We start from the raw sequence: 26,090 nt of genomic DNA, 5'->3' as shown, positions 1-26,090 counted from the left end.
TCTAATACCTTTATTACACCAAATACTTATTGTACAGTACTGTACATAAAACTGGAGATTTGCATACAGCGCTTCCCTCCATCGTGCTGCAAATAAGACTGTTGCTAACATTAGGACCACTGATGTCATTTTTGCTAGTGAGTTGTTTTGGAAAAATAGTTGCTATAAATGTCAAAAAACTCGCAAATTTCAGTGGTCCCTTGCTACTTGGTGATTCACTACATCGCGGATTTGTATTTGGGTAAAAAATTCATACATTACGGGGTTTATCTTGGGGTTGTACCTCACTATTTCGCGGGGTTTTCAGAGATTATTCACTCATTCAACATGGCATTTAGCAAATTCAACGATAGTTTCAGTATTACAGTGCATTATTCAATACGATTACATAAGTCACAGATTCTTAATAGTCAAGTGGTTAAATCAATGGCTAGTGCTTGGTGGACCTCGGTTCAAATCCCGGTTGGTGCAGATTTTAATCTAACGTCAGTTTCATATAATAATCATTGTCCAAATCTTTAACAGCCATTATATTCATGTTTAAGGACGGCAGATTCACATTGATTCGCTCCAGGCTTGCCACAGGCAATATGTTGCATTCAGGATACTTTCACAACCTAGAGATTTTGTAAATGCATCCCGGCGTTCTGCAAATTAGTTGTTTTTCTTCCATGACAGTATTATGAAGATCAAGAGAGGCCAAAATCTAAATCACAATAAAGTTTTGATTAATCGTCCAGCCCCAGCCATACCAAATTTCAATTTCACATTGGTGATGTGGGGAATGGGGACTGCCCACGCTGAACCACTGTTTTAATATTGTTATCTGAGCTTTATGAAAGTACACCAGTAAAGTTTGACCACCACAAACCTTTATCAGCTGTACAGGCAATGTTTTGAATGAGAAATAAACGTCCCCACAATTTAAAACAGTTCCCAGGTGTCTTAATAGCATGTCTGACATGTTTTTGTCAAATGCACTGTTAACTTTGATTTGGATGACTAAGTAGACTAACTAATTAAACAAAGCATTTTTCTTTGTAGATTTGAGAGCACAGTTCATATCAGTAAGCTTCAGGATCTGGTGAACCGGAGTAAACTGGCCCGATGCAGAGGGAGGTTCGTCTGTCCAGTCATTCTCTACAATGGCAAGGTACTGCTATGCTACTGGAAACTTGCCATCTTTCCTTTGGCCCTATATTTCCTCTGTAAAACATAAATCTCAACAGAGGACGTCATAATTCCACTGATAATGGAAGTGTATATTGTTAGGCCATTATTGACCGGTCAATTTAAACCAGGGGTTTGCAACATCTGGCCCGAGGGCCAAAATTGGCCCGCCCAATTATGTCTGGCCTGCCAGATGACTTTGGCCATGTCCCAATATTTGCACTTCCACCCTTGTGCCCCTCAATTGCGCGTTCCCTTTGATGGGTGTGAGTGTGTAGTGTCGCAGTTCTCCAGAGTCCACTATCAGCTCACTACGCCCCGCCCCTTTGTGCCCTCTTTCTACACTTCACCTGAGCCTGCATCGATGCGAGCTCAGCCGAAGTGTACTACCCACAATTCATTGCGGATCAAAATAGTGTAATAGGCAAAATTGCCACAATAACAAATGCTGCGCCAATGTTTGATGACGCAATCAAACACAGTGGTGCTTCTGGGTTTGTGTTACAATTAGGTGTCTGTATTTACACAGTGGCGCTTCTGGGTTTGTGTTAAAATTAGGTGTCTGTATTTATAATGCCAAACTAAGTTGCTGACCCCTGATTTGAAGACTTCATAACAGCAGAGCAAATATGCAAGCTCAGCAGTTTAAAAAAACAAACAAAAAACGGCATACTTAGCTTTTTTTTCTTCTTTTTTTTCCATTTTTATTTTTATTTTTTTAAACTTCTGTTATGTCCAATTATACAATAGCCACAAATCATCTTTATTAAACAAAAGATTGGACAAAACAAATGCAAAACTCAAACGTCTTGCTGGATAATTAATGAATATGCAAATTGATTTATGTCACGATTTCTATTATTTTATATTGCATTTTAAGTCTCCCTTCTGTTTTTTCTCCTTCACTACAGCACATTTGTCGTTCATCCACTCTGGCGGGCTGGGGGGAACTCTATGGACGCACAGGCTATAATTACATCTTTTCTGGTACAGCACAGACACTCAGTCACATGCAAACACAGAACATTTAGTACAATTTAAATGGGGAATTTTTTTTTTCCTTCTTGAATTTGTTGCTTCAGTTTTACATTGCTGCTGCTCAGTAGTAACCAAACAAAGATAAAATTGCTTCTACATGGAGTCAATGCTTTTCTAAAATAGGATGTTTTAAATATACAGCGGGGGATATGGACCTGGCCGGCCCGCAAATAGCAAAAATGCACGTATAACTTACGATCATTGAAATGCATTGGGGAACATAAACAATTATTCAAAAAAATGCTGGTAAAATTCAATATGACTTTTCCACTAAAAACAGGTAAAAAAATTGTTTAAAAACAAATCGGCAAATCTACGGGTGGATGTGGGGGTCAGCTAATACAGGGAGTCCAAGTTACGGCGGAGTTCCGTCCCTACGCTGGCGATGTAACTCAAATTTCGACTTAAGTCGGATTTCCCCGTTAAAGTTGATATTTACATCAAAATAATGCTTTGTACGGGGGTGGGGGGGGAGCCGAAATGGAGTAAAGACGTGCTTCTCTGAGCTCCTGCAGACTTTTTCTCATTTCACTTAAAAAAACAAAATTTTCCTGCTCTTTTGATACGCAAATTCGTGTATTCCAACTTTGAACCTTCAAGGACTCGCTAACGTGGCTCATCTCATGGTGGATAAGCTACAGAAATTTAAGTTTGACGGTGCTGGTGAGAAGCCCAACAGGCCGACTACGAGGCCACAAGCTGCCGAATCGAAACTCCAAGATCTCACTGTCACCTCGGGACATGGGCGACGACGTTTCTGACATCCTTGAGAGGCGACATTACCCAAATCATAAGAGAGGAACTTAAAAACGCGAATGACTCCGCCTCTCTCAAAGCTGAGCTCCAGGTTGCGCAGGCTGAGATCGTTAACAGCGCTGTTGCGGTGAATGCTCGATTTGATAGCATCGAAACCGACGTCCAGGAAGTGAAGGATGATATGTCTGCATGGTCTGATGATGTAACCGAATTGAAAGTCACGGTTAAATAGCTCCAGAATGACGTAAAATCACTTCGGGAGAAGTGTGAAATTTTGGAAGAAAGGATGAGGCATGGAAACATCCGCATTGTGGGCATCGATGAATATCCGAACTCCAGTAGTCCAAAGGAAGTGTTCTTCAGCTGGACAGGGATGTCAAAGTTGATCGGTCGCACCGTACACCGCACCCAGGAAGCCAGGTGACGACAGGCCCCGAGTGATCGTTGCCAAGATGCACTAGATGCTGTGGACATCTTGATAAGAAACAGGGAGAAAGCTCCGCTGATCTACAACGGATAAAGGATCAGCTTTTTCCCGGACTACACCACAGGAGTTGCCCGAGCCTCATTCACAAATGCACGGAAAGCTTTGCGGGGGCGTTGTGACATGCGTTTTGGATTGTTCTATCCAGCAGCATTCCGAATCACCTTTGAGAATGAAAGCCTGGAGTTTCAAGATCCCGCCAAGGCCATGACTTACGTCCAGTCTACTATCCTTTCCGTGACTGAAGGGTAATCTTAAGGTATTGTGTGCTCGTAAACATACAGCTGGTCTCAGCTGGTGTGAACAATGACATATTATATTGTTTGCACAATTTGGTCTATTAGTTCCATAAGGTAGCACTAGCAATTTTTTTTCTCCTAACCTGTAATTGCATATTCAGACAGACGAATGTTGTATAATTTGCATTATTATTATAATTTTTTTGTAGGCTACAGCTATACACTTGTCGTTTTTCCTTATTTGCTTTAATTCCATATGTGATCTGCATGAGCCTGAGCTCCAATTTCTGTTTTGTTTTGGTTAATTCAAAGTTTGGTTTTTGCTCCTCCCTTTTTTAGTGGATAAAGCACATAGTGTTGGACGGTGTTTTTTGCTGCTTAAATATAGTGGCTAGGGACGATATCCCACATTTTTATTTTTCACATGTTTGTGATTTTGTTATTAGTGTTGTTTTTTCTTGCATTTTGATCTTCCTGTTCTCTGGAGATCTAGTTATATATAAAATATAAAAGGAGCGTTGACTGGCAAAGAAGAACATAAAGTATCTCTGTATGTCGACGACGTCCTTATGTATTTGACTGACCCGTCCTCTACAATTCCATGTCTAATGAAGAAGTTATCATTATATGGGTATTACTCTGGGTATAAAATCAATGTTGGTGATATCCCGCTGGAGCTAAAACGACAAAGTGGGTTTTGTTGGCCAAAAGAGGGAATAAAGTATTTGGGAATTTATATTCCCATCTCATTAGAATGCCAATTATGGCAGAATAATTACTACTATAAAAAATGACTTAGATCGTTGGTCAGCACTGCCTCTCTCACTCCTTGGACGCATAGAATCAATTCGTATGAATGAATGAACCAAGGTTTTTATACCTATTCCAAATGCTGCCTTTAGAAATAACTAGGTCTACATTTGAAGAAATTGACAATTTTTTTTAAATCAAAATTCATATGGCAAGGGAAGCGCCCCCGGATAAAATATAAAACACTTCAAAGAGTTAAGGAAGAATGTGGACTTAACTTACCGAATCTGAAATATTATTTCTGGGCAGCACAATTGAAACCTTTGATTTCATGGATGCAAAGTGATGGTCATACGAGATGGTTAAGCATTGAACAAACAATGTGCTCTGTGCCTTTGCAAGTATTGCCATTTGTCGACATTACGGTTTGGGTTTAGGAAGGTGGGGTAAAACTACGCTTGAACTATGGAAGAGAGTCAGACTTGCCTTCAAGCTGCCAACTCACCTCTCTGCTCTATCTAGCATTGCAAACTTGAAATCCTTCACTCCAAATAATTTAGATGTGGGCTTTCGGAAATGGGCTGATCAGGGTCTTGTCTATGTTTATCACTTGATGGATAAAAACGGTTTATTGTCATTCGAACAACTAGGGAGAAATTCACAGCTTCAAAAAAGGGATTTTTTTTTTAGGTCTTTGCAAATACGGTCTTTTTTTGACATCTCATAAAGAATGGGGAAAAATAATGGACCCATCACAGATTGAAATTGTTTTAATTAAATTTCCAAAAAAAAAAAAGTTATTACAAAGCTTTATAAAATATTTGTATTATTGGCTCATGATCGTCCCATTTCTGCAAAACAAAGATGGGAGGTGGAGGCGGGCCGGATTATATCTGATGAAAAGTGGAGAGAGGTTTGTACGGTGGCACACCAGACCACTAACTCCAACACATAGAGATAATTTAAATTGAAGATATGTTGCAGATATTCCAGGACCCCCAGACATAGTTGCTAAGATGACCCCTAATGTTCTGAGTCTGTGTTGTGGCACTGAAGTGCCTAATCACATACATATTTTCTGGTCTTGCTTCAAACGACATGGTTTCTGGGATGAAGTGTACAGGGCCATAAAAGCAGATTTTTCAAGTTACAATACCAAGTGACTCAATGGTGGCTGTACTTGGTACCACTCCACCAGGGGTGCAGGGACAGGCTGCTCATATATTTTAAACATTCTTTTCACAGCAGCTCTGAAATGCATTACAAGCTCTTGGTTGCAAACTGAACCTCCCTCCTTTAATTTTTGGATTCAAAAATTGAAGGAGGTAGGTTTTTTTTTTTTGGATTCAAAAATTGAGAGAACTCTTATCAGATGGAAAAGATAATTTACTTATTAAGACTCCAAATGCACATTTTTAGAAAGAGATGGTGCCATGTGGAAGATTTAATATTGAGGTCCAACTAGGCAATACAAATTAGGTGGAGTGTTTGTGGCTGTGCCACTCGTTGATTGTAGTGACTATACTCTTTACTATTGTTGCGTAGGAATGCTAAGTATGTAGATGACACGGTTTATGACCCAAGTCTTGTATTTTATTTTCATATATATATATATATATATGGTTGTGACAGAGCAGAGTGACAGCCTCTCAACCTGCAATAATGAGCCATTGCATGTAAATGTCTCATCAATTCAATGCTAATTAGCTGAGATCATAATTATACACATGCATATAGTTCAAATAGTACAGGTAATATTAACCTCAATGAAGATAAACGATCTACAATCACTAATAACACTGAATATTGAGGCACTTGTTAATGCACGCACACGTTGTGAATCGAGTCCATTTGTGGAGGAACTCAAACATGTTACATTCCCCTTCATCTGGCGTGGCTCTCAAACATAGCTGGCCAAAAACATGCCTCATGATTAAACTGCAGTAATAAACTAACCACCAGAGGGTGCTGGATCTGAACAAATGGAATGCAACCTCTTCTTTTTAACAAATGTGCTGCTTTTAATATTGTGATATCCCGCCATTATCGGGACATCCCTACTTAAAACCAAAGACTCTGACTCTGGTGCCAAAAAATTGTGATCAGGATATCCCTAATTCCTAGAATTATCTTGAAGTGCTGGAAATATGCCTCATGCAGTGTAAACCTACATGTGTACTTTGTAGGGGGCAGTGATGATGCATGGACAGACTCAGAGGAAGTTCCAGAGGATGATTGTGCAGTCAGGTAATCAAACCTAGTGTTAGTCAAGAAAACCTAGGTTGTCACACTTAGGGGCTTGTATAACTTGTGCACAATAATTAACTTGCATACTTTTGGTTTTTCTAATCTTTTCCTCAGAAATGGGGACTCCCAGCTTTTTGATAAGGTCCGAGGCCACGACATTAAGCTCCTCCGGTATCTGTCAGTTCGCTACATCTGTGACCTTATGGTGGAAAACAAGAAGGTTAAGTTTGGCCTAAAGTAAGAAACAATGTGTTATGTACTATATGATTGTCCTAGAGTTTGTTAACAATTGTAAACTGTCTATGTTTATACACTATGGAATAGGTTTACTAAAGGTTTGCATGTGTCAATATCGGCACGAACTTGATTGCTCACGCAAACAAATGTGTAAACCGATCTATGCTGTGCTCACCCAGGAAGGACTGTCAAATGTGCAAAATTGCTGCACGGCTCATTTTCCGCATTGTGCGTGTAGTATACTTTACTGTATATGTAAATATAGAAATTTAGCATGTGCAGTGTGGTTTATTATACCTGAGACAAATTTCGATCCATGACTGAGTCTTTAAAAGCTGTGTCTAAAAGACAGGCAAAATGAGAGGCCGGAGAACTTTTACACTTGTGTAAACATTTTTGAAATGCCAGCAACTTTATTGTGAAAAATGTCTATTCAGCACTGTAATTTTGATCCAAATTTCTTATTTGGAGTCAGGCACAAGAAGTTTCTGATGAGGAATGGAGGTAGGAGCGTTGTACAAACCAATTACAATGAAGTTGAGACGTGTTAAACATGAATAAGAACAGAATACAATTATTTTCAAATCATGTTCAACCTACAGTACAGGCCAAAAGTTTGGACATACTTTCTTATTCAATGCATTTACTTTATTCTCATGACTGGTTACAGGCGTCAAAACTATGTATGTACACATGTGGAGTTATGTACTTAACAAAAAAAAGGTGAAATAACTGAAAACATGTTTTGTATTATAGATTCTTCAAAATAGTCATCCTTTGCTCTGGTACTTTTGCATACGCTTGGCATTCTTAACTCTGGGAACTCCTTAAAGACTGTTGGAAAACCCCTTCAGGCGAATACCTTTTGAAGCTCATCGAGAGAATGCCAAGAATGTGCAAAAAAGTAATCAGAGAAAATGGTGGCTATTTATTTATGTATTGTTTTTTTTTTCACCTTTTGTTGGATAACTTCAAATGTGTTCGTTAGTTGTCATAGTTTTGATGCCTTTAGTAATGCATACAATGTACATAGTCATAAAAATAAAGCAAATGTATTGAATGAGAAGGTGTGTCCAAACTTTTGGCCTGTACTAGATATGTAATTGAACACACTTGAAAGACAAAATATTGAATGTTCAAACTGATCAACTTTATTGTGTTTAGCAAATAATCATTAACTTAGAATGTTACGACTGCAACACGTTCCAAAAAAGCTGGGACAGGTGGCAAGAAAGACATAGAAAGTTGAGGAATGCTCCTCAAACACCAGTTTGGAACATCTCACAGTTGAACAAGCTAATTGGGAACAGGTGGGTGCCATGAGTGGATATCAAAGGAATTTCCCTGAATTGCTCGGTCATTCTCAAGCAAAGATGGGGCGAGGTTCACCATTTTGTGAACAAGTGTGAGAAAAATTCGAACAGTCTAAAGAAATTGTTCCTCAATGTACAATTTAAAGGAATTTAGGGATTTCATCATCTACGGTCCATAATATCATCAAAAGGTTCAGAGAATCAGGAGAAATTGCTGCATGTAAGCGGCAAGGCCAAAAACCAACATTGAATGCCCGTGACCTTCGATCGCTCAGGCGACACTGCATCGGAAACCCACATCAGTGTGTAAGGGTTATCACCACATGAGCTCAGGAACACTTCAGAAAATCAATGTCAGTAAATACAGTTCAGCGCTACATCCGTAAGTGCAACTTAAAACTCTACTATGCAAAGTGGAAGCCATATATCAACATTCAACACACAAAAACGCTGCTGACTTCTCTTGTTCCAAGCTCATCTAGGATGGACTGATGCAAAGTGAAAAAGTGTGGCCTGACGAGTCCACATTTTAAATTGTTTTGGAAATTGTGGACGTCGTGCCCTCCAGGCCAAAGAGGAAAAAAACCATCCGGATTCCGGACTGTTAATGACGGCAATTTGAATGGCCATCATCTGTGATGGTATGGGGCTGTGTTAGTGCCAATGGCATGGGTAACTTACACATCTGTGAAGGCACCATCCATGCTGAAATGTACATACAGGTTTTGAAGAAACATATGCTGCCATCCAAGCAACGACGCCTCTGCTTATTTTAGCAAGACAATGCCAAACCACATTCTGCATGTGTCACAACAGTGTGGCATCATAGTAAAAGAGTGCGGGTACTAGACTGGCCTGCCTGCAGTCCAGACTTGTCTCCCATTGAAAATGTGTGGCACATTATGAAGCGTAAAATACTAAACAGTTGAACAGCTGAAGTTGTACATCAAGCAAGAATGGGAAAGAATTCCACCTACAAAGCTTCAACAATTAGTGTCCTCAGTTCCTAAACGTTTATTGAATGTTGTTAAAAGAAAAGGGGATGTAATACAGTGGTAAACATAACCCTGTCCCAGCTTTTTTTGGAACATGTTGCAGCCAAAATTCAAAAGTTAATGATTATTTGCTTAAAAAAAAAAGTGACAGGAGTCGCCTTTGTGTCCTTGTCTGGTCATTTACCACATCTCCACACTCAAAATTATCAGATGCTTAACCTGTATGTCATTTTTTCATTTTTTGTTGCCAGTGTGACATCCTCTGAGAAAGCAGACAAAGCCCAACGCTATGCAGACTTCACTTTGCTCTCTGTGCCTTACCCTGGTAATGAAGCACAGCCATTATGTTCATACATTTTAGAGTATGTTTAAAAGTATACTGTAAAAGTGTGCTTGTTTACTTTATCTTAGGCTGGATTTGCACTGCAGGACTAAGTGACCAATTTCTATTTAGTGCCTAAGTCAGATTTTGGTTTCTTTGACCATATATATTTTCAACTGACCCAAAGTCACATTTACTGAACAGCTGAAACAACTCACAATTATACATGTCAACATTAGATAGTGACAATACTGAAATATATAATAATAATAATGTAAATAATACATATATTAAACAGTAGGGGTGGGAATCTATGGGTATCTCAGGATTTGATTTAGGTTCAGAGGCTTACGATTCGATTAAATTCAGATTCCGATGCGTCACTCCATTGGCCTACATTTTGTAGTCGATGTAAAACACTGGTACCTTTTAACAATTGCAGAACTCAAGGAAGAGCAAGGATTTATATTTCACACTTTGACTTTTATTAAAGTGGCAAGGCAACCTGGTTTATCCTGGATTGTCTGGCAACCAGTTCAGGGTGTACCCCGCCTACTGCCCGAAGCCAACTGAGATGGACTAAGCGGTTAAGAAAATGGATGGATGGCAACCTGGTTTATAATCGTGTTTCAACACAAATTTCAAAAAGTGACAATGGCAGCATTTGCTCTAACAAATGTCAAACTTCTCCTATAACAATACATTTACAAAAACATATTTAAATTTAGCAATTTGATTTAGCATAACCTATATTTTATTACTTGAAAATGCAATATGCAGCAGACAACAGTGGCTTTTAGTTTATTTTAACTTTAAAAAGGGATTTTTAATACCTCTGAGTCTTTTTAACATGACGATCGATGAGAATGCTGAATTTATGAGCTACCATTCAACAGGTTTGCCCTGTAATATTATTGTGATTGCAAAGGACTGTATTTAAATTTACGCATAGACCCGAGCAGCAACTTTCTCCCACACCGGTTCCCTCTATAGTGTTGCACTTTTTTTCTAAAGACATGTTCAAATTTGCCATATAATCGCATTAAAATTTTCAGTTGAGATGTGTAAGAAGAAAAAAAACGCAGAAGCAGAGGGCGGCACAGCTCTGCTTCCCCGTTGCCATGGTGACTCAACGAATCGGGCTCCAATGATGTGGCCTTTTTAGTGTAGTAGTAACTCCAGGTGCAACTACTCTGCGTTGATAAAACTACCTCAAATCAGCTGTCCTGGAACCGAAAACGCAGAGTTTCCTATCTGAGGTTATGTCAACTTGTTGTTCAGGGTTTGTCTCAGTGTTTGTTGAACATGCTTTGTGAAATGGATCCCCTGATTTTGATGTTAGAGTATCTGTTTTCATGTTTTTTTTTCCTTTATGCTGCATACTGTGCACATCATTGCAAGGATGCAAGTCTGGATTATGTCTTGAATGATGGCACTAAATCCATCACTTTTTTTCTTTCTTGGTTAAGGGTGTGAGTTTTTTAAAGACTACAAAGATAGAGACTACACAGCTGAGGGACTTGTATTCAACTGGAATCAGGTACTTACTATTTGTTTCTGTGATTAAATTCTAATTGCAGTTAGCGAGGTAATATTAGGAATGAAGTTCTAACTAACCTGACATCCTTCTTCTTCGCTGACAGGACTATGTGGATGCTCCCTTGACAATCCCTGCGTGCTTTACCAGGAACCTAAACATTGACTGGGCTCAGTACCAGGTCAGTGGCGTGCAGTGACATGGGCACTTTTGCGCATATGGAATACCTTATTGACAATTCCGAGATGATGTCACAAGTCAAAATGGCGGTCAATTTGGTGAACTAAATCTATCCGCTCATTGATGAAAAGCATTGGACTTTGGATCGTTGTAATTAAATTTGTGAGGATGATTTTGATTTCAATATGTGATGAGATATCGTTTGACTACTATAACAATCACTGTGGCTTGTATGATAGTCACAGGCAAAAGCATTAAAATCCGTTTTGTTTTCACCGTATAAAGGAAGCATTTGCATTGCGTTGCATTGGGGAAATATTAGTAATGCCCAGATGTTCAGAATTGTCAATATAAGTTTTTCAAAGAACTAGATAAACATTGCACACACATATAGCCTAATAATAATTAATAATACCCCACAGCTAGTTTTAATAACAGCCTATATATATATATATATAGAAATAAAATAGTGATGGTTTGTGCAAAATAATAGCTAATAATTTAGCTAATAAAAAGTTTCATGCCTGCTGATTTAGTACAAACCACTTAAAAATAAAATGTCAACAGCTTTTGAGATCAATAAAATTAACCTTAAGGAGCAATCAATATTAAAATGGAAGCTTTAAAAGGTGCTAAACAGTAGTTAACATCTCTCTCAGGCATTATGCTACAATTAGTAAATAAATAGACTAATAGTAACCAAACAGACCAATGGCATGAGAATGAATAAGACTGACTATTGCCATTACAAGAAGGCAAAAGGGTATTTTTCACAGGCAATTGAGAATTTCAAACATCCGGGCATTTCTGATTTTTCCACAATGCAACTCAATGCAAATGCTTCGGCCACGACAACGTATTGGATTGCTTTTGCCTGTGACTACTAGCATGACATAAGCCAGACACAAACAACAGAAAATCACATTTTGAAGTAAAAATAATCCCCATAAATCTAATTACAATGATCTTAAGTCCCATGCTTTTCAATGCACGGACCACAGCGAGTTTCCTTTCACCGTCATTAGTTGTACCCTGTGCTGGTCATCACATTATCATTATTGTCTTAACATATAGCGTTAAACTAGCTAAATAGGTGGCCATTCGGCTAATTTATGCTCAGTTGTTTGTGCTGTATCAGACAGCTACTTCACAACAAAATGATTGAAGTAGAAGGCAAACAAATAACACAATTTCACTGGATTCATAACAGTTACCTGGCTGGGGTGGAGCAGGAGACGAGATGCGTGTGACGTGTGTGTGTGTGCCACGGCGAACGCGACCGTGGCTAATAACGTTCTCGTGACATAGAGAGACAGAGACAGAGACAGAGACAGAGACAGCTAGGTCGGGTGTATGTGCTCACGCGGCGCATATCAACACCCCCCCACCCACACACGCCGTTAATTGTGCATCTTCTCTAAAAGATTGTGTCAACATTTACCTGTCCTCAGTAAACGGTTTATTTAAAAAAAGGAAAAAAATAACAAACTTTCCAAAGGACACTTTTTTGTGAGAGGGCAGAGGGGCAAGGGTGTCAGCACCACTAGGGGTCTGCCTGTGCACGCTAGTGTACCAGGTACTTATCTTATATGAGCAAGCAGTTGTTTATTGTAGAGCCCGACAGATATGAGATTTTTGGGGCCGATTGGAGTTATCAATATATTGGCAGATAATCGGGTCGATATATTATGTAACAATGTATTATGTAATAATTTTTATATACACAGGATGTATACAATACATGAACACAAATTCTTATACTGTATAAGTATGATTCAAGACAAAGAAACAAAATGCTATGAATTCACAAAACATCATGGCAATATCCACTTGTTATATTTATCGGCTATTGAAAAGTTCCATCTGCAGCCACTGGGTATTTGCAAACATCTCTAAAGGAAATGCTAAAGGCTGTATCCCACTGAGCTGCGAACGTTGCCGAACGTTGCAAATGTTTAATTTGCAAACTATGAGGTTGCCGTCTCTGTCATTTTGCGACATCTCTGCAATGTTTTTGCGATGTTTTAGCAACATTTGAGACCGCGCAAATTAACCTGAAATTTGAGTCAAATTGACCCACACAACGGATGAAAATTAAAAATGTTATTTTCCTTTTTATTAGAAGATGTAATTATTGTATTGGATATTTTTGTTCAGTCACATCAATCGCTGTGACATATTGCCTGCACGCAGCACGGCCCTGTTCATTTTGGACTTATTTCCTGTCTATTGTGCTCAGGGGTGAAAGTGGTTTGGAATGGTCCGGTAAAAGATTCAGTGCTGGAATGATTCAGTATGGTGCTTCAGTCCCAAAAATATGACGGCAACTGTCAAAACCCCATGTTAAATAACCTGCCAGAATGCCACACGCACATCTCCAAAAAGAAAACAATCTACAAACGTCAGATTTACTTACACAAGTTTTAACAACAATTATAATAAAGTGCTTAAGGAGAGAGTTGAAGAGGCTGATGCAAATAAAGTTTGTGGAAAAAACCCCAGGGATGATGAAGACATTTTTGAATGAAAATCAGTTTCTCATGCATGTCTTGTTACAATCATGTTACTGTAAGTGTAATGCAGTTGCCTAATGCATATGTAATGCATATGTAATGCATCTTGTTTGTTTTATTGTGTGTTATAGGTATAACTGCAAAAAGCAGTTTTCTTTGTATTTCGGTGGTTTGGGGAGGTTTTTTCTTTATACGATTTCAATTCTGCTTAACGATTCAATTCTTTATCGAGTCTCTTATCGATACTTTTTTGTAAAAAAGGAGAATAAATAGGAAGATTAGCATCAACTTTGTTTTATGTCTTAATTGTCTTAAATGTTTAAAAGTAACATACAAACCTAACGGTGAAGTTGTAAGAGGGCCAAATCCTAGGACTCCACAATGGCGTGCAGTGTCGGCCCAAGCATTGATAAGCAACATTTGGGGCCCCCTATAACTGCCAATAATAGTGATTATTGATCATTCATACTCCTATAAACGTATTTAATGTTCTAGTCTTTCATTATGAATACACTTGTAAAGCTATATGTGAGATTTGTAGTTAATTGAAATCCACAATGATAAGCGCACCAATGATTTTGGAGAAAATTCAAGACTTTTAAGTGCGCCTTATGGTCAAGAAAATAAAGTATTTGTATTTTTTCCCCCCAGTATTTTTTTGTTCCTTCTTTGTTAATTTTTTTTCCTCTGGGATTAGGGTTGGGGGTGGTGAGCCAATCTCTATTTTCATGATAAACACTGATAGGGATCCGGACGTCACGTGACTATTTCTCTGAACACGTCCCCCGTGGGAGGAAAATAGAGGCACCGCGTTAATGGACTACAATAACGAGGAGGGATAAAACTAGCATTTATCAGTCAAATTTCCGCCCAAGAGCATTGACAGTCCCTTTGATGAAAAGGACATCCTATACATGCGCGAGGTGGGAAGGTGGATTGCTGATGAAGTGTCAGCAGGGCTTTTTTTTTTCAATTCGGCGACAATGTTATCTGGAATTAACCTCTCTCTTACACCGGTGAGTGCTATCAAATCTGATCATACAAAGGCTTTACAAGTCTGTACAATCCAAATGTATTTCCCCCTTATGAGTGGTCAAAATGCCATCTGCTAATTCGGCCGACACCGCCGTCATTTATGCCCTAAAAAGCCTTTATGGTCAGTTATTAAATTCACCTGTGTAATATCTATTAAACCGTAGCAGCACAAACGTATAAAAAAAGATTATTTCTTTATTATAACTTTAGTTAGCATCTGCTGATACAGCCACCGTGTACAAAGTGCCCGATCACGTCTTTCACCTTCATTTAATAACTATACAGTGGAACCTCAAAGTTTGAACGTCTTGGAACGTGAACAATTCTGACTTCAACCAAAAAATCTGAGTAAAAAATGCCTCCGAGTTTGAACTCATTTTCGGAGTTTGAACACCCAAACAAAGGATGCTAAGCCAAACGTACCTTGAAAACGGGTAGCCGAGCGAAGCCGAGCAATACCGAATGTTCAAGTTTGCGGTAGTTGAGACGATGCACTGCTCATTTCCAGTCCGATCGTGAATACACCCGGAGGTGCTCTACACTCGCGAGTGCATTTTGATTTTTCCACGACAATTTTTTTCGCCATCGGCCCAAAGAAAGACAACAGTGCCAGTGGCAGCAAAGAAAAACATACAGTGCTACAAACCACAGTGGAATTAGGAAGGAGATTATCGCGCAGTTGTAACTACTGTCACTGCTTCTGTGAATACTGGCACGAGGACGCCCCTTAGCTGTTCAACAACGTGCCTGTTGTTAAACAACGCACGCAAGGACTGCTTAGTAGTCATTCCTATGGGACATTTTTTTTCGGCGGTTGAACAATTCGGACTTTAAACACTTCGCAGGAACGAATTATGTTCAAACTCCGAGGTACCACTGTACAATCAAGCTACATCTATAAGACTAACTCAGTAATTGACTCACCTGATATGAAGTTACACAAGCATTGAGGAGGATCCCAAATCCTCTGTCTCGTTGTTCACCCTTTTTATGGCTGCTATGATCCATTGGCTACGCATTGGTTCATCTTTTGGTAGCCTGGAGAATGCTCAATCCTTTTTTTTGCCTCTTCTCGTTGTGGCAGCTGGTCCACAACCGCTGTCAATCATTGTTAAAGTGTGGCGTTTGCCATTTACTCAAAGTGGCTATGCTGCCAAAATGGCTGCGCTAACGCCCATTTTGGGATGCGTGACGCCAACGTCCAGATCTCTATTTGCATGATATCCTTGCTCATTAAAAAATTTGGTAAAAAAAAAAAAACGAGAAAAAAAAACCCCACGACTTTGTGATTTTTATTTCGCGATTCATGATCTGGCCTCGTCTATATTTTCAGAAAATAGCGGTGGGTCCACTATGCTCTATAAAACTTAATAATAATAATAATAATGCATCGGATTCATATAGCTTTTCTAGGAACTCAAAGACGCTTTACAGAGGAATGTATTCATTATTCATGCACTCACACAGTCAAACTGTGGTGGCGGTAAGCTACATAAGTAGCCACAGATGCCCTGGAGCAGGCTGACGTGAAGCGTGCGCCTACAGCCCCTCCAACCACCACCTAACATTCGTACCTTCCATACACCAGTGTGAGTAGCACTGGAGGCAATGTATGTGAAGTGCCTTGCCCAACGACACGACGACACATCACCTGGGGAGAGCGGGGATCGAACAGCCGACCTTCTGGTTACTGAACGACTGTCTCTACACCCTGAGCCACGGCCGCCAAAACTTCGTTGAAAAATAATAGAGCCACAACAATGTGTTTCCACAGGGATGTGATGTCATTGGGCAGGGAAGTCTAGTATTGGACAACAACATCACAGCTTAACACGGAGTAAAAATAAATAAATATATAATGCAGTGCTGTAGCTGTTTCTCTGGGAGAATTGTACCACACTTTACCGGGTCTTTGTTTATATGTGAGGGGAAAGGGCAGCACAGCTTACACTGCACAAGACACACAGCAGCAGTGCGACAGAATCAGTGGAACAAAAAAATTAACACATTGGTTACATGTCAATTAATTGGTGCTAAACTATTAGCAGCCAACCACTAAATAAGGCTGTGTTCACACTGCAGCTCAATTCAAACTTTTTCACAAGTATCTAATTTTTTCATGCAGTGTGAACGGTACAATTCTGATTTTTTTCACACCCGACCTGGGCCTCTTTTGTATGTGGATATAAATCTGATATGTATGCAATGAGTCTGCACTGTGAACGCTCATCCGCACACATCCGATTCATACGTCATAAAAAGCCTGATATACGCGCTGTGCGGGTGAGAAAGAGTGCTTGGAAGGGAGACTACTGACACGTATGTGAATATATACAAAGCTGTTTTAAGTAATTGTGTATTTTTTTATTTGTCTTTAATTTAATCACACTTGAAACATGAAGCATAAAGTTGACATGTGTGGCGATAGTAGAAATTCAGCCCTGCAGACGGTTTATCACGAACGGCGACGTGACATCATCTTCAGTAGACTTCTCAATCAAATGAGGTCGAAGAGTGTCCCCTCATTTCCCCCAAATATTTCTATTACCTCTTCCAACCTCGCTATGCCAGCGACATGAGATGAAAAACAATTAGTTAGACGGATTTCTGTTGCTTTTTGTAAACAGCAAATTCAAAACTGAGAGGAAGCCGAGGACAGCAGCAAACCAGGAGCTAGCGTAAAAACAGTCCACCAGCCAGGAGTGCGGGTGTTCGCACAGCTGAATTTGCATAATGTATGCAGACAAGACACATGAATCGAACTCCTAACACGTCCGCGAAATGAGTCCACCAGTTCACCAATCTGTAGCGTTGGCATAGCTAGATTTGCATATGACACTGATAAAAGTGGCTTGGCTGGCGGTAAAACGTTGCAAGTCGGGTTCCTTCAGTGAACACTGCAATGTGACGTTGTTTTGGGTGTACGTCACTCAACGTGTACTCTTTGCGCATGCGAGTCGCATCACGGATGCTGTCGCATTTGTTTTTGTCATGTGAGCAGTACATAAAAAGATTGGATTTAACAAAAAATCTGAATTTGGCATCACGCCCTGCAGTGTGAACGTAGCCTATGTTGTGTAGCGCTAATCCTCCATTTGACCTCCCGTCTTCCAAATTGATTGCATCAAATTCTATCCCCTACAATACAGAATCTATTTTGTCTGTTGTCCTACTCGTGTATTTTCAGTCATGGGACCTGGTGGAGCAGACGCAGAACTACCTGAAGCTACTTCTACATATCATCAACAGTGATGGTAGGAAGTTTTTATTTTTTGTTCATAAGCAATAGCTCCACCAAGATTGTCTAATGAGAATTGTTCCCCTGCGCTGGTTCATTGTTTGTGCCCCCTCTATATGTGTTATTTTTTTTTTTGTTGTGAGAGCTCAGTATTGTTCATTCTGTAATCTTACTCATTCAACATGTCATCATCATTGCACTATTTTTGTGTGCGTGTATGTGCGTGCGTGAATATGTGCGTGCGTGCATGTGAGTTTGTGCTCATTAATTCACCTGAAACCTATTAAAAATCCCATACCCTTCACCTAAACCAAAGACTTCAGAATCCCGCTAGAGTCGTGAAGTTGTCAAGAGTCCAGAGGAAGGATCAAAGAAAAGAAAGAAAAGTGAAATTAGCACCGACCAGACACCACCTACTACCGACAGGGTTACAAACCAGAATTTTTCACCAACCCCAGAAACATCTAAATTCCAACAAATTAGGGAGACCTCAAGAGACCAAAGGAAAGACTGAAGAAAGGAAGGCAGGATAGGATGAAGCAAAGTGAGACATCAGCCTCCACCGACTCAGCGACTAGAGGAAGAAGCAGATTGTGTTTGAATTTCAGTAGATGCTGGTGTGGTGGATCTGGCATGCATGAAAACCTCCACCAAAGAAGGGTCGACCCTGGCCAGGACAGGGCAAGCACAACCCCCCAGGCCGCGGCAGCGCCACGGCACAACCCCCGGGCGTTGTTGTGTATTGTAAGAGACTGTATTTATTGGTTTTCGCGCTCCTACTTACTTACATGTGGGTAAAGGAGAACTACAGTCACATTGAGTGAAATTGAGACTCTGTGGAAAGATCTGAAAGCTGCTTTTCACAAACGCTTTCCATCTCATCTACTTGGGCTGGAGTTGTTTTTCAAGGAATAATGGGAAAAAAATTCGCTCTTTAAACTGATCGACATACCCCAAGATACTTTCAGCTGTACATTTGTAATTACAGCAAAAGGGGTTCTATAAAATATTAACTTGGGTTGGATGAATATAATAATAATAATGATTAACTGTTAATGCATTGATGAATTTTTTTCTGTCTGAGTTTGAAATGTCTGACAGTATTTGAATGCAGCCGCAGTTCGGCTCGCTGGACACTGTCAATGTTTACGCTCCCGTTAGCAGCTAGTTGCTAACACCGGAGACTTTTGTCATATCATCTAATGACAGACTAATTAACAGAATAACAAAACATTTAAATCACATTCCATATGTGAAAACATCTGTCTTCTTAATATAAAACAAATAGGGAATAATGTTTTTCTCAGTCTTAACTCTTTAATAGCGTGACAATACATTTGGCAATGAAATGTGACATTTCAACTCCCTGAACAAACCAGAACTGGATAACATGGTTGAACACAAAAACAAAATATGGTGACCCCAAGGTAGGGGTCTGTACCAAATGACCCTGCACACAACTAGATTGAACTTCTAGCCGTGGGAGAAGCTCCATTCTATCTACTAATTGTGGGCCCTCTCGGCTGCCTATGTGAAAATAGAAGAAGAAAAAATTTGTGTATTGTAGGTCTTCCATAAATATATTCATATTTATGGGGGGATAAAATGAAAACTTAAGTCAGGCACTGCATGCTTTCACTTTCTGCTTACCGACATTTTCTACATGTTTGCCAACAAATTGAGTTATAGTCCATAGTCCTGGTAGCGCTGGGGTTGTCTCCTGAAGCCTTGCAGTCTCTCCTTGATGCGCCGCTGTCGCTCCTCCCCCGATCTCCGTTTGGTCTCTCCTCTTGTAACTTCCCAGGCTGTACGGGATAGCAGCTCCATCAAGCTCTTCCTTGGTTTGACCACGTTGACAGGCAGCCCTCTCTCCTTCATGGACTCGTCGCCTCCTCCACAGTCTGATACAGCCGGGTCCCATCCTCGTAGAATACACGCAGCTTCGCCGGGAACGGTGTCTGGAAGCAAATCTTTTTCTGCTTCAACACTCGCTTCGCTTCAACGTAATCCTTGAGCTTTTCAAGGATTGCCTAAGGATAATCATGATCAAAATACATTGGCCTTTCGTTCCAGCACATCGTCCGCTTTCCCCAAGCTTTGCGTAATATGTCTTCTTTGGTCTTGTACTGAAGGAATTTGATGACTATGGATCGTGGCTAGTCACCGGACGTATCCGGTGGTCGCACTGCATCAATAACCAGCGATGTTAGGGGGATCTCCATAGTATCACGAAGCATTCTCTCCACAAAATCTGTCATTGACACCCCCTTTGCAACCCTCTGGGACATTAAAGATTTGCAGAGGTTTTCTCTTCTGGACCAGCTTGTTCTCATGCTGGCTAATTAGTTTTAGCAGCTTTCCAAGCGTAGGTTCCGTAATTCTTTGACTGACATTCGCAAGATCGCTTTTAATGTCATATAGTTGCTGTTTCACATCCTTACGGAAGTCGCATATCTCATCCAAAATTTTAGCGAGGCCCATGTCATCTGTAGCTTTAGGGCTAACATTAGCTTTAGCTTCTAGTGAGTGCTCACCTCAGTTTTAGGCTCTTCCGTAGTGCCTTTCTTGCTTGCATCCTTTCTCCCCACTTTCTTAATTAAATTTAATTGAGTTTCTATCTTCCTTGATTGGTTATGGGGCGAAATCAGTTTTTACTCATGGGAGCTATCACTTTAGGCAGCCATACTTACCGATAACGTCACTGGTATCCCGCCAAGCATATTTCAGATATTAACTGAAGCAGAATATTCTGAGAGAATACGAAGAGCACTAAAGAAACAAGTGCGTCACACAGATGAGAAGTTTGAACTCTGTGACAAGGTTTACTACAAAAGAGTGGACTGTCCTGAATTGAAAGGGCCAGGAAATGGTCATTGGACAGGATGGTGCAGTTGTTTTTGTTAGACATAGAGGCACCTGTGTTCGAGTTCATCAACTCAGACTGAAGAAAGTTACTCAAGAATATGATTACGTCTCTCAGATTACCTGTGATCAAGAGAACAACAATAGACAGATGATGTTTGATGCCAGTAATCTGTCATAAAATCTCAAATGTGGTCCCATACAGACCATTCATGAAGCACATAGAGTTGTGTCTAAAATCAAAACTAAGACAGTTGAGTTGAACTTTCAACACCTTGGAAAAGACGATAGCCTGAAGTTGGTTACATTTACTGATGCATCTTTTGCAAATCTCTCAGATGGAGGTACTCAAGGTGGCCACTTCACTGTTTTGATGGGTGAAAACAGACTGTTTTCTCCTATTTCGGCTGTCAAAGAAAATCAAGAGAATTGTCAGGAGTACACTTGCAGGTGAAACATTAGCAATGTCTGAGGAAATTGACAATGCAATTTTTTTGTCAACATTATTCTCTGAACTCTATGCTGGTAGTACTGAGCAACCTGTACCAATAATCTGCGTTACTGATAATCATTCTCTTATGGATGCACTGAAGTCTACTAAATTTGTTGCTGAAAAAAGGCATCGCTTGAAAATCAGCTCTATTAAAGACCCCATTGAAACCATAAGAGTTAAAAAGGTGCTGTGGTCAGACACCAAAGATCAATTGGCAGACTGACCAAAAAGGGAGCATCTTCAGTTCAGTATTTGCATATAACACATTTATGTTATACCTGTGTATAATGTTCATTTGTTTTCTTGTTTTTATTTTATTTTTAAAGAGACTGAGATTGTTGTTCAATTTAATAACCTTCACATACCACACCGCAAGAGGGCAGTGCTACGTCTTTTAGGCCAAGGAAGCTCTTGGGGGAGAGCGAGTGTTGGGCGGTTGTTGTAACGGTGGTGGGAGCAGAACGCAATGGAATAAAGTGGTCTGAACTTGAAACAAAAGTGGAGTTCTTATTCCATCTAACACCTGTCACGACACAGTTTAATCATCTTATCACTTTGACTTACTTACGTTACCTTGATTGTCTGCAGGTTCGGGTTCTTTGTGATGCACATGGAGTGCATGCAACATTGCAATACTGCAGAATGAAGAAGAAAAAGTTTCCCTTATGTGATAAAAAAAACATCATTGAAATGGATGTGTTTTAAATGAAAATTTAATCTAAAATATATTTAAATCCAACATGCTCTTGTTTACAGATGAGAGTGGCCTTCTTGTGCACTGCATATCAGGCTGGGACCGAACACCTCTGTTTGTTTCTCTTCTCAGGCTGTCTCTTTGGGCAGTAAGTTGATACTTTACACTTTTCTGTTCCTCTCTGCTCCATGGATGGTGCTTTCACACTTGTTTTGTCAGTTAAATCCATTTTGAGTTTTAGTTTTCTCTCTGTGTGGTTCATTTGGTCAAGTGTTAACACAATAGTTTACCCTGTGTTACTGAATAAGTCATTAAATTTAGCATATGTGGTTGTAATGTTAGCAGTATGATAGCAGTTGTATGGATAGCAGTACATATTTTCATTGTGTGAATGCAGATACACCAATCCCTCGTTTATAGCAGGGGTTACCTTCCACACCATCCCTACAATAGATGAAATCCACTAAGTCCTGACCAAGTATTATTGTGCTATTTATATATATTTCAAAGCTTCATGCAAACACTTTGGCCATCAATTAAGATACATTGTTGGGGATAGGGATTGGGCTGGCCCGCGAGCAGCAAAAATCTGCATAATTAATGCATTGCAGTGAAATGCATTGGGGGAAAAAACTAATAAATTTTTTTTACTTGGGAGACTTGCGCTACTACCCCCGAGTCATGGTCGCCAATAGCGTCCATAACGTTCAAATCCAACTGTCTCGTTCTAGTGTAATGTAATGCATTTAAAATTGGCTCTTAAATCGGCAGCAAAAGTGCTTGTATTCTACAAACGAGATGCATGGAGAGAAGCAAAAGAAAAACAAGTATGTCATTCGCGTTCTGCAGAAGACTCGAGGTGTGTTCAATGACCACTCGCGCAGTAGGACATTTCAAATGTACATAGAAAAACTCATTCAATGTATCAAACAGAAATAAATACTATGTGAGCACATTGCAGGGTGTACATGAAAACATTTTATAATTTATTTCCCAGATTAATAATCTGTCACACATGCATCAAAATCAGAACAGCCGCATGGCAACCTCAAGTTTCTCATAAAGCTCAGATTTTTTTTTTCCCTCCAAAGCATACATATCAGCCCCAAAATATCTCACACTCTGTCAATTACTTTTCAAAGGGCACGATGACCGAACACGCAGCTAAACATCCACTTGGCATCATCTTCCTAAAATGATACAGTTTTGACAAGATCGTTCTTTCCCGTCAATTTTGGGGCTGTATCACGTGGTGTAAATGAAGCCGTTGTGCAAGGGAAGTCCTCAAAAACAGTTAAAACAACAATCATTACAACAAGCTAGTGGGGCAAAATGTGGAAATCATGACAACGCGAGATGAGTTTGCACAGGCTGCTGAGGTATCATTTGCAGTTTTGCCACGACTACTATTTTTTACTTTTTTTATTTACTTCTTTGCAGGATGGTGCTGTACACAGCAGTCTGGAAGCAGCCGAGATCCTATATCTGACCATTGCTTATGACTGGTTCCTGTTTGGGTAAGAAATAACAATGAATACTGTACATACAGTGGTCATGTAACATATGAGAAAAAGCTGTGCAAAAGTTTGATAAAACATCACATCTCTGACTTCAGAGGTACGTTGGCTGGTAGGATGCCATTAGATCCCATTTCTATAGGTAGTCTACAGTTTTGAGAATTTTTTTCAGTTATGTTCGGATTTTTTTCAAGCAATATTTTAGATTGCATGGGCTGCAGCTGCCAATTCATTTTCCTCAACACGCACACACAGTTTCTTACTGAGCGCAGACTCCTTAGTTAACAAATTGCCAGATGCGCCGGGCGCGCAACAGCTGTGTCCGCTAGAACACTCAGAAAGGTGCAACACAGCTCCTAACAGAGCAGACTACTCTTGCGGCGCCATGAAAATTGAGATGTGCCCGTTTTTACCTTAAGTGCATGTGCACCTGTCTACAAAAATAGAGCCCTATGGCTTAAAAGTCCTTTTTAGATCATATTTAGCCGTCTTTAATCATCAAGAACGTGCAATGGTTACTAGTCAAACAGCCAATTAAATACAAGAGCTCTCTCCCCAATTTCAAGTCTCCCTATAATCTGGCACCCCCTTATCTCTTCCATCCCATATTCTCTGCTCTTCTTTCTCCATGCTCATCACTGTACCTCTCGCCTAACTTATTTTGAGTCCAGATCGTTCAAACCTGCAGCCAGTCATTTTAGGAACTCAATTCCGCAATCACTCTGTAATGAATGCATATTTTCAATTAGCATTCTTCATCTGACGTTTGCCACATTTGATTACTTTTATTTTTACAGTAAGGTGCCAACAAATTGGATTATTATTGGGGTACTTTTTCATGTTGTCTTCCTGCTGTTGTCCCCAAAAATACTGCTTACAAAGTCTTACTGCTGTTGCTATAGTCTGTTTTTAATGTGCAACTTTTTGGGGTTGGGTTCTCACTTCCTTCTTAAGATGTTTCATCCTTCTGTTTCTCTTTCTAGTCACATGTTGCCAGACCGACTTTCCAAAGGGGAGGAGGTACATTTACAATTGCCATTTCAGTTGCCGTGTACATCATGAAAGAAAGCTTAAAAACAATTCAATGAGTAAACTAAAATTGTGTGTATAAAATTTTTATTTTTTGCTGTTTCACCATTTGATAGTAACAATTCTTTCTCCTTCAGATATTTTTTTTTTGCTTCAATTTTTTGAAGCACATTGTCTCAGAGAAGTTCTCTGCTATTAAAAATCAGAGGTGTGTTCATTTGTTTTTTAAATGGGAGATTTATTTTTCCCACCTGACATGATTTACATAATATTGTCTAATTACTTACCAATCATACAACTCATAAAGACCTCTTGGTTGTATTTTTTGCTTCGATGTCTTGCCTTTTTACAGAAAGAAGAACTCCCACTTCAAAGATGGTGATTTTACAGTAGAGGACCTCTGCCAGTTGAGTAAGTCAGCAATAGTTGCTACTAGAACTGGGCTGTTAAAGGCGTTAACGTGCTGCAATAACACGTGACTCTCATCTCACGATCAAATAAATATCACTGTTAATCTTATTTCAAAAAGTACAAACAGACAAAAGTGTACCAAGCAGTCAGACAAGCAGAATTTGACTTCAATGTAGTGGCGTGGATGTATTGGGCATCGTGACTGATTACTCGTCAGTCTTCTGTTAGTGTTTCAGGCCGGCCCAGATGGGCCCAGTCTGTCTCATGTCGGCGGCAGCCGGTTGGCGGTGAGAACATACTTTTCTGGGGCGCACGCGGGCGCTGCACACTGCACCGGCAGACTCTCAGCGTGAGTGCAAAACAAAGATAAAAATAAAAACAACAGATACACAGAATACAGCATGGGGATTGATTAAATAAACCAATATGGGACGATGTCATTGCGGTCTATGATGAGATAAGGAGCGAAAGCGCACCACGCACACACCCATTACATCAATCCAGGAAGTCCAAATATGGGCATAGTTTATGGGACCCTTAAAAGCTCTGTTTGTTCGTCTCAGAGGTGAGGTTACTGAAAGTTTGTGTTTCATTTATTAAATAAGACGCTTGTTTCATTATTTATTCAAAGTGAGACCATATGAGCAAATGTATAGTGAGAGCTAAGTGAAATTAAAATGCCTTGCGTGCTAAAACACATTCAATGAATATCTAATAACTTCCATGTGATGCCCAGGGGAGGGGCAGAGCATTAAGAGAACCCCGCAACAGGGACGGAAAGATGTACGACCCAGTTTTATTTTAAATAAAGACTTTTGCAGGGCTGGACTGGCCATCTGCCATCTGTCTTTTGGGGCCGATGTGGTGCTATTTAATGATAATTTTCCTAAATTTTACCCAACAGACCGGCTCACAATTTAGACGGAGCAACCCATTAACCAATTTGAAATATGGATAGCAAACTGAACCAATCAACATCAGTGGCAGAGCTACGTGGTAGCCAGGTGTGGTTAGGAGTCGTGGCGTTCCT

The 26,090-nt window shown here is 39.9% G+C and overlaps 1 protein-coding gene across 1 annotated transcript in view; it reads left to right on the top strand.

Annotated features, from left to right (window-relative positions):
* Positions 1-26,090, top strand: part of mtmr14 (myotubularin related protein 14) — a 64,561-nt gene that overhangs the window by 11,846 nt on the left and 26,625 nt on the right. Inside the window, exons 3-15 of the mRNA XM_086086945.1 lie at positions 1,045-1,153; positions 2,082-2,157; positions 6,624-6,684; positions 6,799-6,921; positions 9,481-9,554; positions 11,021-11,091; positions 11,195-11,269; positions 18,004-18,070; positions 22,166-22,251; positions 23,544-23,620; positions 24,604-24,640; positions 24,787-24,857; positions 25,002-25,060. Of these exons, the coding sequence (XP_085943071.1) occupies positions 1,045-1,153; positions 2,082-2,157; positions 6,624-6,684; positions 6,799-6,921; positions 9,481-9,554; positions 11,021-11,091; positions 11,195-11,269; positions 18,004-18,070; positions 22,166-22,251; positions 23,544-23,620; positions 24,604-24,640; positions 24,787-24,857; positions 25,002-25,060 (986 nt within the window). The remainder of the gene's footprint in view (positions 1-1,044; positions 1,154-2,081; positions 2,158-6,623; positions 6,685-6,798; positions 6,922-9,480; positions 9,555-11,020; positions 11,092-11,194; positions 11,270-18,003; positions 18,071-22,165; positions 22,252-23,543; positions 23,621-24,603; positions 24,641-24,786; positions 24,858-25,001; positions 25,061-26,090) is intronic.

The sequence above is a fragment of the Leptonotus elevatus genome, chromosome 10, assembly GCF_054856555.1.
Source record: "Leptonotus elevatus isolate MCC_2025b chromosome 10, RoL_Lele_1.0, whole genome shotgun sequence".
NCBI classification, from domain to species: domain Eukaryota; kingdom Metazoa; phylum Chordata; class Actinopteri; order Syngnathiformes; family Syngnathidae; genus Leptonotus; species Leptonotus elevatus.
The sequence above is the reverse complement of the archived record's forward strand: the minus strand, read 5'-3'. Positions and strand labels throughout refer to the sequence as shown.